Source organism: Hippopotamus amphibius, chromosome 2 (assembly GCF_030028045.1).
Source record: "Hippopotamus amphibius kiboko isolate mHipAmp2 chromosome 2, mHipAmp2.hap2, whole genome shotgun sequence".
Lineage (NCBI taxonomy): Eukaryota > Metazoa > Chordata > Mammalia > Artiodactyla > Hippopotamidae > Hippopotamus > Hippopotamus amphibius.
The window spans coordinates 23130958-23148903 of NC_080187.1; the positions used below are offsets into that span (position 1 = coordinate 23130958).

At 37.5% G+C, this 17946-nt stretch overlaps 1 protein-coding gene across 6 annotated transcripts in view; it reads left to right on the forward strand.

Moving 5' to 3' along the window:
* Positions 1-17946, forward strand: part of ECPAS (Ecm29 proteasome adaptor and scaffold) — a 104441-nt gene that overhangs the window by 45182 nt on the left and 41313 nt on the right. For all 6 annotated transcript variants that reach the window (XM_057720463.1, XM_057720465.1, XM_057720464.1 and 3 more), the window contains 14 exons: positions 2127-2246; positions 4085-4170; positions 4396-4474; positions 6286-6335; positions 7380-7446; positions 7540-7662; positions 9529-9632; positions 10026-10149; positions 11587-11667; positions 12684-12909; positions 13343-13434; positions 15148-15282; positions 16080-16233; positions 16673-16845. In XM_057720463.1, coding sequence (XP_057576446.1) covers positions 2127-2246; positions 4085-4170; positions 4396-4474; positions 6286-6335; positions 7380-7446; positions 7540-7662; positions 9529-9632; positions 10026-10149; positions 11587-11667; positions 12684-12909; positions 13343-13434; positions 15148-15282; positions 16080-16233; positions 16673-16845 — 1614 coding nt within the window. The remainder of the gene's footprint in view (positions 1-2126; positions 2247-4084; positions 4171-4395; positions 4475-6285; positions 6336-7379; positions 7447-7539; positions 7663-9528; positions 9633-10025; positions 10150-11586; positions 11668-12683; positions 12910-13342; positions 13435-15147; positions 15283-16079; positions 16234-16672; positions 16846-17946) is intronic.

Sequence of the window (17946 nt, forward strand, 5' to 3'; positions counted from 1 at the left end):
ATATTGATACTAGTTTTAAGCCATACTCGTCTAGGTGGATTAAAATCTCCTGGTAACTTTGTTTACCTGATCTGGTGTTTTCAGTTCAGGTGCTTAAATAATGATTGTCCCGATTAGGCCTCAATAAACTTTTTGATAAATATTTTAGGCTTTATTGGCTGTGCGGTTCTGAGGCTGCAGCTCCTCAACTGTGCCGTAGCATGAGAGCAGCCATAGGCAGAACATAACTGAATGCACATGGCCGTGTGCCAGGAAGACTTTATCAATACTGATATTTGGATTTCATATTATTTTCGTGAAATATAATTTTACAAAATACTATTTTGATTAAAACAAATTTGAAAATGTAAACACTGCTCTTAACTCACAGGCCTTACCAAGACAGATGGTAGGCCAGGTTTGGCTCATGGGCTGTAGTTTGTTGACTCTTGGTCTAGAATCTCAAATAGGGTTCTTCTGAATTCTTGAAGTAAGATGTTTGCTTAATGACATAAATTCTGTTTAGTTCACTGTGTTTAAAAGTGTTCTAAGTTGAAACCTAGATATGCAAGATTATTTGTTTGCTTTCTAAACCATTAATAGTTGTAAAAATCATATTAGCTCTAGTTAGATTAAGTTGAGTGTGATATGGCAGAAAGAACAATGAATTGGGAATTGCCCCCCTCCCACCCCCCTGCCTTCATTCTAGTTCTGAGTGGATACACATAAATGTATTGGAGTGGATAGAGACGTCACAGAACTTCTCTGGGCCTCATGTTTTTCATGCAGAAAATGAAGAGCTTGAATTAGATCAGTGGTTCTCAGAGTGTGGTCCACAGATGATTGTTGGGTCACAGAGAGACTTTTAGAGGTCCAAAAAGGCAAGACATTTTTTGCCTTTTGTTTTCTTTTTTTGAACTGTGTTGATATTTGCACTGATGGTGCAAAAGCAAGGATGTGTGTCACTGCTGGGGTCCTAGCATGAATCAAAGCTATGCCACTAAATAATGCTAGCAATCATCCTGTTCCTCACTGTCAGCACTCTTGGTTAAAAAAAAACAGAGAGAGAGAATAAAACCCAGCTTAAGGATATCCTTGATGAAGCAGTAAAAATTATTTTACCTTAAGAGTAGAGAGACAAACTCTGGTTATTGAGATGGGTTTTTGGCATGTATTTTCTCTTTCAGAATGAAAAAATGAGGCTTTAAGAAAAACATTTAACTTGCTTTATTGGCAGTGATGAAAGTTGAGCTTTCAAGCAAAAGCTAGAATTTTGGGAAATTCATATTCATCATGATGAGCTTGACAGCCTGTCAGTGGTTACAGACTTTTCTGATGAGATTGATCATATTAACATGTGATTTTGGGGGGTGTGTGTGTGTGTGTGTGTGTGTGTATGTTTTATAATGAAATATTTGCTTAACTTAGTGAGCCAATATATTCCAAATGAACAGTGACGTTATAGAAGTATACAAGGATAAGGGAGGCATTCAATACGCAGAATAGACCGGTGGAATTTAGTATAACAGTATGCAGACGTTCTGTTTCAAATCCACATGGCAACTAACCTTTAAGGACCTGTTGTATGTCAGGTTTGGAGGTGGAATCAAAGCATATCTGTAATTACCTGAAGAGGCTAAAATCATCCCCGCTTTTCCAGTCACACATCTGTGTGAAGCTGTTTTTTTTTTTTTTTTAATGTACTTAAACCAAAATAACATATCACAAGAGATTAAATGCTGACAAAGATACAAGAATCCAGCTTTCTTCTATTAAGGTGGGCAGCGAAGAGATTTACAGAAAGTATAATAAAACAACGCCACTCTCTCAGTGCAGTTTTTTGTTTTGGAAAATATAATTTTTTATTCTTCTTAAAAATATGTTGTTTATGAAAATAGATAACGGGTTTAATATTATTTTTAAGTGAATAAATACAATATTTTCAGTTTTAATTTCTAGTATAGTAGATATTGATAGGTATTTCAGTATAAACAAAAGCTCTTTGGAAGCTTCAGTGATTTTTAAGAGTATAAAGGGATCCTGGAACAAAAGTTTGAGAGACCATTGATTTAGATGATCCCTCATGATGTTTTTCAATTCACAATAACTTTGAAGTGCTGAGTTATAATGAAACATATTTTCCACAGGGAGCAGTTCTGAAGCCAGAACTGAAAAGGGACCCAGTCAGTACGAGGGTCAAGTTAAAGATTGTCCCCCACCTCCTTCGCTCTAGACAAGCTGCTGAAACGTTCCCAGCTAACATTCAGGTAACTCATTCTTTCCAGAGAAAAATGGCCTGTTTACACCTTTTATGTCTGTTTAGGTAGAGGAGGAACTGCGTTCATGGATATTCAGGAGGTAGGTTTATGTCTGTAACAAGATTAATGAGATTTTTTTTCTCTCTGAAGTTTAGCTGCATAAAATAAAATTGTTATTGTAGACTATACACTGTATATGGTTATCGTTCACCCTAAATGTATGGTGACAATCCCTTTCAAGCTAGTGTTTTTCTGAGTGGCTTTTTTTCCAAAAATGGTAGCACCAGAAACTCGGTCACTTAGGTGGAAAAATGAGTCATCCTTGACTGGAACCCCACGTGAAGGCAGCGGCCGCAGCCTCTGGGCTCTGCTGCCTCCGTGCCTTCCTTCATCTCCCTGGGCCGAGTGCTGACATTAGTGGAGACTGTCACTTCTTGTTCCGGTTCTCACGCTTGTCTTCCTTGTTGCCATGCCTCTAGCCTTGTCCACAGCCAGTCTGTTTCCTGTGTTGCCACCAGAGTTATTTTTGCAGTCGGAAATCCTTGTGCTCTGTTGGTGTGGCGTATGAGCTCCTCCGCAAAAGCCCTTGCCTTTCATCCGAGTGGTGAACAGCTCAGCTCTGGAAACAGATTCGTTTGAGCCTAATTTTGTCATTAGTTACTTACTTTTGATCTTAAGTAAGCCTCAGGGTTTTTTCTGTTTTTCTTTAAGCATTTTAAAAAAATCTGTCAAATGGGTGTAATGATAGCAGCCACCTCATAGCAATGTTGTAAAGACTGCGGGAGAGCAGGTGGAAGGTTTAGAGCACGGAGGCCAGCACTCACTCAGTTAGCAAGTCAAGTCGTCAGTAAATGGTGGAAGGCAGCAGTCCTCTCCCTTCTGGTCTCGTATCTCAGCACACCATTGCCCTGTACCTTGTGCGCCAGCAGAGCTTGTTGCTGTTTAAGTGTGTGCTCTTTTCATGGCTCCGTGTCCCCACTCCTGGCACAGTGCCCCTCCCTGGAGCCTAGTAAACATCTACTCCAGTTTCAGGATTTGTTCCAGTATGCCCCCTCCTATCTGACATGTTCCCGTCTCCTGCCTCACCGCTCTTTCAGTCTCAAGAACACTCTCTGCTTGCTCACTGTATATGTGTGGTGGACGTTGACTTCTGTCTTCGCGTCTGTTTCTCTTAAGTCTTATTTGTTTAAGTGGCTGCTTCCTCCTTCTAGGTGATACAACTTTTATTCCCAGTATCTGGCCCTCTAATATTTGACTGCTTTCAAGTACTCTGTTCTGTGTTTCCATACACATAAAATAATCACAGAGCTGCTTCCGTTTCGCTTTCCAGGCACTGTTTCCCTGGCAGTGTCTTGATAATTTTGGTTCTCAGAACATTGGGTTGTAGTAACACTACATTATATAATAAGCAGCTAGAATGTTGTGGCAGAACATTCATACACATCCTGTAGGTGTACACTTTATTTGTAGTTATTTACGTTTTTAAAATAAGTCCACATGTACTTAAGAAACCTGATACCCCCAAAATGATCTCTGCTAATATCCCCTGTGTGAGAGTGGCGGCTCCCTGCAGCACGTGGACTCTGTGTTGCTTCCTAGGGGTAGCCCCACACATTTTGCAGACTTGTAAGATCTACCATTGTGTTTGTTACTCCACAGACTGTTGAGTGAAGCTACTGATTGGCTTCCCAAGGCCGGGAGCTAAAATATTTGTTCGAAAGAGAACTGCGTTAATTTTGAAGAACAAGGTGTAGTGCAAAAGACCTGCTGTTGAATCCTTAGTAGTATTCGAAAATAGTAAATTGCTATTCTTATTAATTGGTATTCTTGACATTCCTTTTTCCTAGGTGGTGTATGATGGACTCTTTGGTACAAATACAAATTCAAAATTAAGAACATTATCCCTGCAATTTGTGCATCACATTTGTGTAACGTAAGTTTTTGAACTATGTAAAGTTTTCAAGCTGTTGGAGTGATGAAGTGATGCAAGTACATCTTACCTAGAAAGAAATCATGTTTGTTTACCTTAAAATATTTCATATTTTAATAGTTTATTTAAACCTAGTTCAGTTTTGTCTCTATTTTAAGTAATAATTTGAAAAGATATGTAATTATGAGATTCTTATATCTTGCTTTGTATGTGTTATTTTTAAAAAAGCTGTCCAGAAGTCAAGATTAAGCCATTAGGTCCAATGCTTTTGAATGGCCTCACCAAGCTAATCAATGAATATAAAGAAGTAAGTGATATGTTTTTTAAAATTTTTGTTAACATTTTATATTTTAAAGTATTTTCTGTTATAAACATTTCTGGTCTGTATGTTGACATACATACAGTTAAAGTTTGCTGCTGTTCTGTCATGTCTTAACATTTTTCATTGAAGTGGTGCAAATTTTAGAAATTACCACCAGCTTTTGCCCTTTTTTTTGGAAATAAGTATTAAAAACTGATATGAATCTTGAGGTGATCTTATTTCTTTAAACAACAATTTAAAAAGCTGGTACGTTTTATTTTACTTTTAGGCACTGTGCAAAAATGGAATGAAAATTAAATTTTATTTTGTGATTTATTTCCATATAGGTCTATTTGGATTTGCTTGTGTTGAGAAACAGTGTTAATTCTTAGGGGCTGAGATTTTATTGATTCGAAACTCTGTCAAAACATGCATTCAGTAAATTTTTGATTCCTTAATCTAAGTAGGATGAAGATTCCTTGAATTGTAGATTTTCAAATCCTGTTTTTCCTTGCTGTATCACTCGTACCATTTCTAGTATTTCAGGGGAATTTGCTAAAAAAGGTAAGGTTTCAAGAACTCTAGTTAGTATTATTTTCCTAAGTCTTAGCTAAACATGAATGCATGTTTGCAGTAATATAGTGACCAGTATTTTGCCATTTGGAGTTAGAATTGAGTTTGAATCCTAGTTTTGTTCCTTGGTGAGTTACTTCAGTTCTTTGCACTTCTGTTCTGTATCAGCAAAATCAGGATAATAGTATCACTTCATTAGATTATTGTGAAGATTACATGAGGTTATACATGTAAATTATTCAGCACAGTGAAGGCATATTAGTAGATATTATTATTAGTGAAAAGGTATTCGTTTGTTGTGCAGCTGTGCTTTGGGGCAGTGTTAGGCCTGTCTCTCCTGTCTTCTTCTACTGATTGAATAGAGCTTGTCTGATTCTTAAGGCCTTGGGAACCTTTCAGATTATTTTTATGGCCTAGTCAGTCAGATGCTTTGGATGGTTGGTAGAAATAAAAATGCTTTGGGGCTTTTAGGGGAGAAACTGTATTTGAAAGGGCATAATCTTCTTACCTCCAGATGACACTGCATGTCTTCTCAACAGATGAGCCTGTCAGAGTGGCCGTGTAGGTTTGTGACTCCTATGTTAAATGTATAAACTTCCGCTCACAGAAGTGTTACTGTGTTCTGAGTCATGTCAAACGATTGGTTTTCATCAAACCACGTAAACTTCTGTCTGTATCTTGAGTGGGAACCTCACTAGCTCACCCGAATACCCTGATCCCTTTAATTTTTTATGGTGGGAGATAGGAGAAGAAGCTGTTTACTATAGTGCAGATGTGTTAGACAGTCGCTCCCCAGCTTACTGCAATTCTGGGTGAGAGAGGGGATCCTAGCCTTTTGGACAGTGGTGAATCTTCTAGTAGGTTAAGCTGTTTTCCTAGTGTGTTGGTGGTGAGTTTTGGTATGTGCAGGTCACGTAGTATTGAAACTATCCTGAACGTAGCACCAGCTAAGAGGATGTCTTTATATATGACCACTGCATTTTCCTTTTGGAGTACGTCGGGGATGTAAGGTTTTGTTTTGTTTTTTCTTTTAGTAGTGTGATGCATTCAGGGTTTGGACATTTTTATTTGTTTTGTTCAGATGCTGATATCATGCATGTAGTTAGGCAGGGTGAGACCTAGGTTTAACAAGGAGTAAAATAATGCATTTAATTGTAGCAAAAAGGTTTTGCCGTTTACTGTGTTTTTTGTTCTGTCTGCTTTTTGTTCTCTTTTTTTTCCTTTTTTTTTTTCTTAATTTCAAGGACCCTAAGCTACTGTCAATGGCATATTCAGCTGTTGGAAAACTCTCCAGGTGAGTAAACTCTTCTTCAGTGAGAGATATCCTGTTGGTAAACTAAGAAAAATTGTGGCACTTAATAATGGATAGAGAATAAAATTGTTATGATTCTGAAAGGAAATGTATTTAATGGCCATAGGTTGTTTAGAAATGTCTTCCTTGTAGTAGGATAATGATGTGAGACATCTTAATTTGCATTTGAAGATACGTTACCGTATTAAATGGCAGTCTTGAAATGAGATTTTGAACTGGATCGTGTCATAATGTGTTACAGTTTTTTTGTACCCTAGAGACATTTGATTGACCTTAAGTGTTCTTGTTGCTACTTCCTACTAGTGTTTATAACCTCTATAATCAAGGGTTTTTCTAGTGATTCTCTTTTCTGATAGCATTATATTATGATTCTGAGTGGCCCTGTTTCCAAAGGTGGATTTTTTTCTTCTGCTTAGCATGGTTTCCTGTACCCAGTTCCTCCAGGTTTTCTCTTCCTTCACTGTATTTCCGAGCAGCCTCCTCGGCGGCCCCAGGCGCTGCCTGCACCTCTGGCACGGGCCCTGTGTGGGCCTGTGCAGACGAGGTCTTGCTCTTCTGCACTGTGTAGGAAGGAGTTCGGGGACTCAGCAGTCAGCCACGTCAGATCAGCTGATACAGCACAGGGTTGTCAACAAACCTTGTCCCTTGTGTGTTGCCATGAAGTGACAGGGCTCCTTGTCACCATAGTCTTTAGTTGAAATAGCATTTAGTCTCATCTGTTTTCTTTATTTTAAAATCAGAAATGTTAACTGAATGCATGGAATATTCTAGTGAGAATATCTGGATAATAAATGTATATTAATCTAGAGTTACTTTATTAGACAGTTGAAGAATTAAATATTTACTTTAAAAAGTGATTGGTTCTTTGGGAGGGCAGGGGCGGGGAAGGGACGGTAATCCAGTGACACTCACGTGGTGTTCAGAGGTGAAAATGCAAGTTTAGGAAAATTTGTGTTTAGTTTCATTTTTTTTTTTCCATTGTATGGACATTTTTGATAGTAATGATGGCCTCATATTCTCTTACAGTCGAATGCCCCATTTATTCACTAAGGATATAGCTCTTGTGCAGCAGCTTTTTGAAGCCCTATGTAAGGTAGGGAAACAGCTGGCAAGTATGTGCTGTCTGTTTGGATGCTCACTTGGAAACCCAACAGAGAGGGAAACACTGTGTTTATCATCTTCATAGGAAGAGCCTGAGACACGACTCGCTATTCAAGAAGCATTATCCATGATGGTTGGAGCTTACAGTACTTTGGAAGGAGCACAGCGGACTCTCATGGAGGCACTTGTGGCTTCGTACTTAATAAAGGTAGGTCCAGCTATGTGAACTACAATCCAGTGGCTGGTAGTATATGCATTTTACATTTTTAAGATCAGAACTTGAATTGCTTTTCGCCTTAACTCTCTGTAATGAAGAGGAATATTTGCTTTCACTTACACTGTGATTTACAATCTGTTTTTAATTCTTCATTATGGGAATCTGATTTTAAGGAAGAAGGAGTAGTGATATTTACAGAGGCCTTATGTTTAAAGCCTTCCTTTTTGGAAAATTGTTCTTAATGTCATGCTCTCCCAGTTGGAAGTGTTTTTTGTTTTAATTGGTAGATGCAGTCCGCTTAGGTAGAATTTTGTAGGTAACATTGGGGGAGAAAAGCAGAAGGAAAGAAAGTCACAATTTATGTATCAAAATGAGTCTGTAGGAAGTAAGCCAGTACCATCATACAGCCAGTACCATCATACATACTCTTCTTCTTTCCAATCCTCTTCATTTGCCTGTCATGAGAGTTTGTAGGAGAATTTTTAATATCTATGGTTATATACACATGTATGCATGATATATAACGTGCAATATAAAATAGTATATGATGTGTTTGCTTTAGTCAGTTCTTTGTCCTCCATTTCTGGGAGTAGAAACAGAGGGAGATGGAAGAGGAAATGATGTCAAATATTGGTGAGATTAATATGAATTGCATCGTACTGAAATTTGGCTACCGTATTTAATACATTTATATTGAGGAAATTATTAAAGGTTTGGAAAGGTATCTGGTTTCTCTTGATATGTGACAGGATAATTATGTACACTCAGAAGGCTTATTATGTATAGAGTCCCATTGTCAAATGCTCTTGGTGTCCACTGTATCTGGTTTGTGGTCATATAACATGGACAAAGAAGTACAGGCTTATTTGGAAGCCCATTAGAGTCAAATACTTAAAACTTTTCATAGGTAACCTTACAAGGACATGGAACACTTGTATAATGCACATGGGTGCTGGTTATACTTATGCAGATCAAATCAGGTAACAATATTACCAAGCCAAAGGTAATTTATTTTCTTTCCTCAGACTACATGTAAGGCAGCCAGACCCTGGGCTAAATCATATAAACTGGTCCTTAATATCATTGCCCTTTAAAGTAGCTCCAGGAATGCTAAAGAGCAAGAACACCTGAATAAATACGGTAGTACATGTTTCTAAGCATCTCTCATCTCACGTATGTTGTAACTGGAGGAATGACCCAGGGGGAAGGTACATGGGAATAAAGCTTCAGCATCATTAGACTCTGCAGCTGCTTTTCTGGTTGAACTTTGTGTTCATCGATTACAATCTTAATCTATTTAAGTTAATTGGATATATTTCTGTAGTTGAAGCTTTGCTTTAGAGTCAGTTTTAACTTTAGAGCTAATCTGAAAGTGTTCACGGTATTTTGCGTCAAATTTGTAGGGATTCCAAGTAAGCTCTGTTTGTGTTCCCTGCAAAATATCTGAATTTCACTCATGTGTTTGAGAGTTTAAGAGTTGGGGAAGCAGAGATGGTGACCAAAAACTGCCACAGTGACCTTGGTCTCATGGTTGGGCTGAGGATGTGCATCTACAGAGAGAATCTCTGGCTATGGTCTTGGTAGGGTTTTCTGCTCTACTTGGAGCATCCTTAGATCGTAAAAGTTCTCTTTAAATAATGTCATTGTCTAAAGACTTTTAAACAACTTGCTTAAAGATCTTGACTAAATGACGTTTTACTTATTTAGACATATTTATTGAAATATCAACTTAAATTTTGATTGTTTACAATTAAAGTGACTTATCTTGACTGGAATGAGTTGTTGGTAATTGATTTTTTAATCTCTATGTTTGTGTGTGTGTCTGTGTGTGTGTTCGTGCGTTTGTGTGTCAAATAGCCTGAAGTTCAAGTTCGACAGGTGGCTGTGAAATTTGCCAGCACGGTGTTTCCCTCAGATCATATACCTTCCAGATATTTGCTCTTACTAGCTGCAGGAGATCCGTAAGTTTCAAAGGTGTTAATTTGAATTTGGGTTTATTTAAAATTTAGTTGAAAATTGAATAAAATTTATGTTGTTTGCAGTGTTGGTCTGTGGAATTTAGGAGCAATTTATCAGAGTTAAAAGTATGGCCCCCTTGATACAACATATAGACCTATAGTCATACCCTGTCTTGTTTTTTCCTGTGGGTAAAATTCAAAGATGGAAACCACATGACTCTCCACATCTAATGAAATTTCCAAAAAGAAGTGATTGCTTATCATGTATTTTATGACTCTTTGCATAGCTAGCCAAGAATATATTTAAGACATGACAAATAAAATTGCTGTTCTCAGTCTTCATGTGATCATTCTTCAGTTGGTGAAATTTATTTATCTTTCTTATCTTTCTGAAAGACGGGAAGAGGTTCATGGAGAGGCACAACGAGTTTTAAGGTGTCTTCCTGGTAGAAACAAAAAAGAAAGTGCTTCTAAGCAGATGCCATCTTTCCCAGAAATGGTATATTATATCCAGGAAAAGGTATGGTGTTTAACTTCAGATAATAGTTTGTCATATAATGAATGATGAAAATCAACATGCTTTTTTTTAGGTGGCATATTTTAAAATGCTAATCACTAAATGTTGAATAGTCAGTAAAGTTTCTAACAGGGTTAATATTTACAATAAGAGGAAGGTACAAAATGAGGAGAAAAATATAAATCTCGATTGTAATTAATCTGTTTTGCCCAAATCTAAATGACTTATAATTCCTTTTATGTTATTCAACATTTTGGCTTTGTTAATTTTTTTTCATTAATATTATTTTACAGAATTTTTATTGGAGTTGATTTACACTGTTGTGTTAGTTTCTGCTGTACACCAAAGTGAATCAGTTATATATATACATATATCCACCCTTTTTTAGATTCTTTTCCCATACAGGCCATTACAGAGTATTGGGTAGAGTTCCCTGTGCTATACAGTAGGTCCTTATTAGTTACCTGTTTTATATATAGTAGTGTGTATGTCAATCCCAATCTCCCAGTTTATCGCTTCCTCCCCTTGTCCCCCAGTAACCATAAATTTGTTTTTTATATCTGTGACTATTTCTGTTTTGTAAATAAGTTTATTTGTATCAGTTTTTTTATTGGCTTGAAAAATTTTTCCTCTTGGCATGACATGCTTAACAATATGTCTGTTTATTTTTAAGGGCGTTATTTAGGGCAGCATAAGTTTAAGAGTGCTTCAGGGAGCAGTTCAGATTTGTTCCATTGTGATCATAAGAGAACATCACATTTGCTTTTGCAAGTCTCCTATGTTTGCTGGTAGATCAGAGTATTGGCAGTCATAACCCCTCACCCTGACGCTATCCTATTTTTTACATCGATGTTTCTCTAAGTATGCTGGGGGATCCGTTGCTACCTTCCACCTCTGCTGGTGGTCTTAGCTTTTTGCTTAGATAGACATCTTAAGGGTGTTGGAGGTCAGATGTAACAGCCATGATTCTCTTCTCCCTAGCACTGTCATATTTGTAGGCAGAAGATGCTTTTGTGCTAATATTTTCCTTCTACTTCTATTATTAATGAAAATAACTGGCATGTGGTGCCCTGGGGTGACTGTGTCAGTAGATGCCTGGAGTAGGTTTATTCTTTTTATTTTATTTTAATTTTTTTACTTGCTACTGTGTCATCTTTGCAGCTTTTTTTCATTTTCTTTTTTCCTTTCTTTTTAAAGTATAGTTAAAGTATAATTGATTTATAGGTTAATTCTTTTTAAACTAGCCAGTCAAAGGGCAACATGTGTATAACTTAGGGTTTGAGGTCCATGCACAATCAAGCATGATTAATGGAAAAATGTTTTGACTAGAAAAAAACAGCAGACAATAATGTAGCTATAAATACAGTGATTTTTGAGTTGAGCAAGGGTATATGTGGTTTGTTTTTCAGTAATTGGTTTTTGGGGGCTTATTTTTACTAGGCTTCCCATCGAATGAAAACGCCAGCCAAGTACATGACTGGGACCACTGTCCTTCCATTTAACCCAGCAGCCTTTGGAGAGGTAGGACTGGCATGTGTTTCTATTTTGCCTTTGCTGAGTGTTCTTAAAGATAATGGCACAATCAAAGAGATGTCCGTGAATTTTTTGTGTTCTAGATAAACTCTTATAGTGACATCATTGTTTTATACCAGGTTGTTTATTAGGAAAACAGTACTTAGAAATGTATTATTTTAATTCATAGTGGAGTCTAGAAATATATTTATCTCAGTGAGATTCCCTTCGTGAAAGAACTAGATACTCTGCATTGATTGCTAGTGGGAATTTACAGCAAATTAGACTTGAATTTTAAAGCAAACAATATATTGAGGTTATTTGGATTATCCAGTTTTGAAGGTTGGATAATTAATTTATCTCATTTACTAAGGGAAATTCTATTATTTCAGTCATTGACTTGCACTAATTAAATGGCAAGAGATAATCATGTTGAGAGTAAGAATACTCAGTGAAATCACTGTCTGTCCTGTTCTCGCTGTCAAGGAGAGAGCTTCCAGAGGACTTCTTAGTAGCTAATTTACGTCAGAGGTTTTTAATGGCGTCGTAGCTACTCTTATGTAGATGATTTGAACGCATTTTCTCAAATTTTTGTGTCAGTGGAGATTAAATGCAATTGGAGTTCCACAGGAATGAACTATTAAGGGATACATCACTGGCCCTGGGTTTCTGCCCAGTGTCTGTCTGTCTGTCTGTCTCTCTCTCTCACATATACACACACACATCTTTAAAAAAAATAATGATTTTCCTTGTTAGATTTTGAAAGTTGAGTTTGCATTTTAACTCCATTAAACTCCGTTAAAAAGCACTCTTTGAATTATAAAAGCTAGTTATGTAAATTTTGCTCCATTGTGGTAATTCCAGTTCACATACTGAGTCATGTTTCCCAGCTTCTGTGAGGATTGTTGAATAGCTTTATGAAGGAGGGTGGGGGACTCAAAGCTGGGAACTGTCCCTCTGAAGAACATCTCCCGCCTTGATTTTGTGAGGAGCTCATCTGCTGTCCTTCCTCCTTCTGTCTGTAGATAGTCCTGTACTTGCGCATGTGCCTGGCTCACAGCGCGGGAGTGGTGCCCACCTCTCAGAGTTTGGCTGACATGCAAGATCACGCCCCAGCCATCGGACGCTACATACGGACTTTAATGTCGGGCAGCCAGGCGCCAGCCTCCTCGTCTTCTTCCAAGAGTGGGGAAAGCAACCCTGTTCAGATCTACATTGGCCTGCTTCAGCAGCTGTTAGCAGGTGTTGGAGGTAGGCGGTCATGATGCTGAGGGTGAATACTAAAGCACTTAAGCAAAAATCTAATTTTAAACTCAGCTGAGAATTTATAGCAAAATCATTTTCTCTCTTCTCTCCTATAACGGAACATGAATCCTTTCTTTTCTAAACTTGCCTGATTTCATCTTTGATAACACTGTTTCTCTTTTGAGAAAGAAATGCTAACAATAGATAATATACTTTTGCTTTGGAAGTGGGTGTGAAGAACAGGGCATCTTTTTATAGACAGTAAGTCTGTAAATTTGCTGTATTGAATCTCATTCTGTATTTAGGTTAACTTTTTGTTTCGTAGAACGGGAGAATGCCTCCTGAAGCTGTAGCCTTATGCTTTAAAGGAATTTAGTGATCCCTGTACGTATGTCACTTTTCTTGAACTCAAAATGGTTCTGAATTTCTTCTTATTTAGGTTTGCCAGTCATGTACTGTCTATTGGAGGCTGTCTCAGTGTATCCAGAAAAGCTGGCTACCAAATTTGTAGACAAAACTGAATGGATAAAGGTATATCCTGTGCATATATATTTCTTTTTGATTCTGTATATTTTAAACTTCAATTTCATGATGCCACCTTCCTACCAGTGTTCCTGTGACCTTTTCTGCCTTTAGGTCATTTTGAAACTCTCATCATCAAACACTTACTGGGAAGTGTGTAGGTCAGTATATTGCAATGACCCACTTAGGTGAGAGAGGAAGAGATGAATTGAGAGTCATATAAGTGAAAAATAAGTATTATTCTGTTTTAAAAGTTTAAAAAAGTAATAAATATGTATAATTTAAATAAAAAATCATGTAAGACATCTCCTTTCCATAGTGTCTCACCTACCCAGATCCCTTCAGCTTCCTGCCTCTTCCTCTCTCACGTGACAGACGTGCATAGGTTATCACTTGTTTGTCTGTGGTGCCCCTTCTGGAGTTTACTTATGCGTATACACACAAATGCAGTCAGCATTTTTTATTTTTCTTCCTTCTTTCACATGAAAGGGATTATACTTTTCACACTGTTTCGTACCATACTTCTTTCACTTAGCATTAGAACATGGAGTTGTTGCTATATAACTGAAGAGAGAACATCCCTTTTGTTTTAACAATTTCATTGTTTTCCACTGTGTGGATGTGCCGTAATTTATTGTAGACCTTACTGATGGTCATTTAGGGGACTTCTAGTGCTGCAGTGAACAATCCATCGTTTTGAATATGAACAGGTATATTTTTAGATGGATTCCCTAGAAGTGGAGTTGAGGACACATGGATGCAGTTTTAATAGGTAATGCGCATCCTCCATGTGAGTAGTTACAGTTCACACTCCCACCGGCCACGTGGGAGAATGCTTTTGTCTGGTGGTCACACCAAGAGGGTTGCCAGGTTTAGCAAATAAAAGTGCAGGGTGCTCAGTTAAACTTGAATTTTTAGGTAAACAGTGAATAATCTTTTTTAGTTGCAGGTCTGGCTCATATAGTTTTGTATACCTTTTGTGCCACATAATGCAGTTCTTTTTGGAAAATGCAGTTTGAATTATGGTAAAATGTACCAATTATTTAAGTGTGAAAGCATGAATGTAATTTACCAAGAGGAGTGAAGTGAGTCTTGCGCTTTTCTGGAAAATCTAGTCTCATGAAATAGCTTCTAGTTTAAAAAGGTTTTTTATTCTTTGTGAATATTTGCTGATTTTAAAAGTCTTACAGTTTTGACCTTTGACCTTATAGATCAGGGGTCATTAACCTGTGGTCTGTGTACCAAATCTGGCCTGCCTCCTGTTTGTATGGCCTGCAAGCTAAGAGTAGTGTTTACATTTTTAAAGCGTTGGGAAAAAAAATCAAAAGATGAATAAAATTTCCTGACGTGTGAGAAGTATAGTGTCTATGCAGTTGTATCGGAGTCCAGCCATACCCGTTTGTTGTCTGTGACTGCTTTTGCACTACAATAGCAGAGAGCAGTTGTTGTCACAGATTTGGCTCTTTACAGAAAACACGTGGTGACCTCTGTTTCAGATCAGCTGTGTATTAATTCTACCTGTTTTATACTTTGTATCTTTGATAAAAATGCAAGTAAGATTTTGGTCTATACCTCTGCTTTTATTTTGTTCTGAAATAACCCCTTGTGTTCTTTTGTCGTGGTCAGCAATAGATTAAATATTGTCATATATTAAATGTCAGGCGTTGTCAGCAGGGAGATGATCATATATCATGTATGTATTTCTTTTTCTGCACCGCTCAGAGTCTGATGAATAGCAGTAAAGAAGAGATGCGTGAACTGGCAGCGTTGTTTTATTCCGTGGTGGTATCTACAGTGTCAGGAAACGAGTTGAAGTCAATGATAGAACAGCTTATAAAGACTACAAAAGACAATCAAGTATGTTATCAGTTTTGTCTCTATCCATTTTTGTGGGAAATAGTAGTTTCACAGACAAATCTAATATATTTTTAGTTTTCGTGTTCTCATTTGTAAAATGAACTCATAAATTCCTTGCTTTTCTGATTGTAAAGATTAAATGAGATGGATAATACATGGATTCAGTCAGTGCAGTCAACAAATTTGAGTGCCTTATGTCTCTCAGGCGTTGTTTTAAGTGCTAGGAATATAGCAGGGAGTGGATACGCGAGAAGCCCTAGCAGTGCTTGAGCTCAGGAATGTTAGTTCCTTTTTTCTTCCCCATCTACTGCCCATTATACCTGTCCCATCAAGAAACACTGTTGAAACCATGTGCTTTCAAGTATTTTATTTGTGTTTGGAGGTTTTAGCAGTTAGAAATAGGACCTGTTCATTGTATTTTGCTGGCAGTAGGGGGAAATTATTGTTCGAAAACTATGACAGTGTAGTTACAAAAGTGTTACAAGCTTGTGGAAAGTGTGGGTGCTTGTAAGAACATGCAAGGGAGCCCGCCTCACCCAAAGCTGGAGTGGGTGTGGGATTAGGGACTCTACATTTTGGGAATCAAGACTCAGCTTAACATCTCAGAATTCTGTGTTTGAAACTCCAGCTTCCTCGTGTCCTCTAGCTAATTTATTAACACCCGTGGAGCCTCCCATGATCACTTTATTCTTTGGCCTCATGTTTCACTGGGGATGTGACTGTAATAAACACAGTTATTTCAGCGCATTCACGCACGTGTGAGAGAGAGAGACACGCTATTGTGTTGTTAAATCCAGAGCCCGGAGATTCAGCACGGATCCTTGCTTGCACTGGGATTCACGGTAGGAAGATACTTGGCTAAGAAGAAAATGAAAATGGCAGAGCAGCAAGACGTGGAGACAAATGCCGATTTACAAGAGGAGCTCATTCAGAGTGCCACAGAAACTATCGGTAATGAACGTGTTTATGCTGGTGCGGATGTCAGCATAAGTAGCTTACAGTTTTTTTGATTTAGGTTAAAATTTATTCTAACATTTTAATTTCTTTTTATTGCATTGCGCTCTAAACACACAAGCTTTTTCACAAAATCTTGATGCTAAATAAATTCTGTGTTTTTAGTAACAATGAAAGTACTCTAGTTTTTCTGTATTTTTTTCTATATGTTTCTATTTAACAGAGATGCTTCCATCATGGGAAAAAATTTAAGAAAGGACAGCACTCTGTGGTGTTTTATTCCTAAAGAAATGCTAACAAATTATCAGCTGGAAAATATATTGCAGACTTTGATTTTGGTTTGCTGTTTTTTAAAAAAATCTTGAGTACATTGCTGGTTGCTTTGGATTCCAAGGGTAATAGTATAAAATTCTCATTTGTCTAAATGTGTTTATAGGCTCGTTTTTGGACAGTACGTCACCCCTCCTGGCAATTGCTGCCTGTACAGCCCTGGGTGAAATTGGCAGGAATGGTCCACTCCCAATCCCCAGTGAGGGATCTGGCTTTACCAAGTTGCATCTTGTGGAAAGCCTGCTAAATAGAATACCCTCCAGTAAGGAAACAAATAAGGCAAGTCTCTTCCTTTTATCCTTCTCTTCTGAAATTCTTTCTTTTCATAGATAAATGAGTAAAGACAGTCATAGTGAGGATAGATGGCATTACAGCTGGAAGAAGGATTGAGCATGAAAAAGAATGATGAAGAAGAAGGTCTGGGTGGCTGTTTAATGTTGAGTCGGGGGCGATTTGTGCACAGCTTTTGTGTGTGTACCATTTGACTCAGTTACTCCAATTTAGGCCCATAACTGTTAAGATTTGGGTAAATATTAAATACATCAGGTAATTGTTTTGTCATGCAAAAGGTGGGGAATAAAGTGTGAGACAGTTTTATGACTTTTGTAATTTCAGACCAAATGTACATCTTAACCTCCTATAGCCAGCTTGGTTTTAAGAAATCTGGGCATTAGTAAGCAGTGTGAGTAATCTCTGAGGAAAAGGACATTTATAGTTTTTCAGTTTTAGATAAAAACTTTCGTAGACTTTAAAAATTTTCTTTGGGATAAGAGCACCTCAGTGTTGAAGTATAAGATGATTTAATGAACAGAAAAATAAGTTTACCACAAGTTGAGTAAATATTGTAATCTTATTCTTGATCTAGCTACTATTGAAAACTTTTTGAGGCCACAGTGCAGTTTTTATTAGCTGATATTAACTAGTCATTGTCATCCACTGTAGAGCGCTTGCGATCTGCCAAGCAGATGCTGAGTGCTTCACGTGCGTTAATTAATTGAACCCCCAAAAGATCTAGTGAAGTAGGTACAATTGTCATCTCTATTTTCCAAGATGAGGAAATAGAGTCACAGAGAAGTGAAGTAGCCTGAGGTCACACAGCTGTAAAGACTACGAAAATGGCCGAGCCGTGACTTGATGTTAGGTCCTCTGGGCCCAGAATCTATATTTATAACTGTTATAGTTTGTAGGATAATGGACTAGTTAAACCTTTGTTCTTCCTTCTTTTGCAGCTGTGGACCCTTAATATACTCAGTTTTATGTCTTTCTACCTCCAATGTCTTATAGACATAATTCTGTAAAATTGGATACTTAAAAAAAAAATTGCACTGATGCATTAATTAGACAGAATCCCCCTCCCTGCTTTCTCATTTTGGAAACATT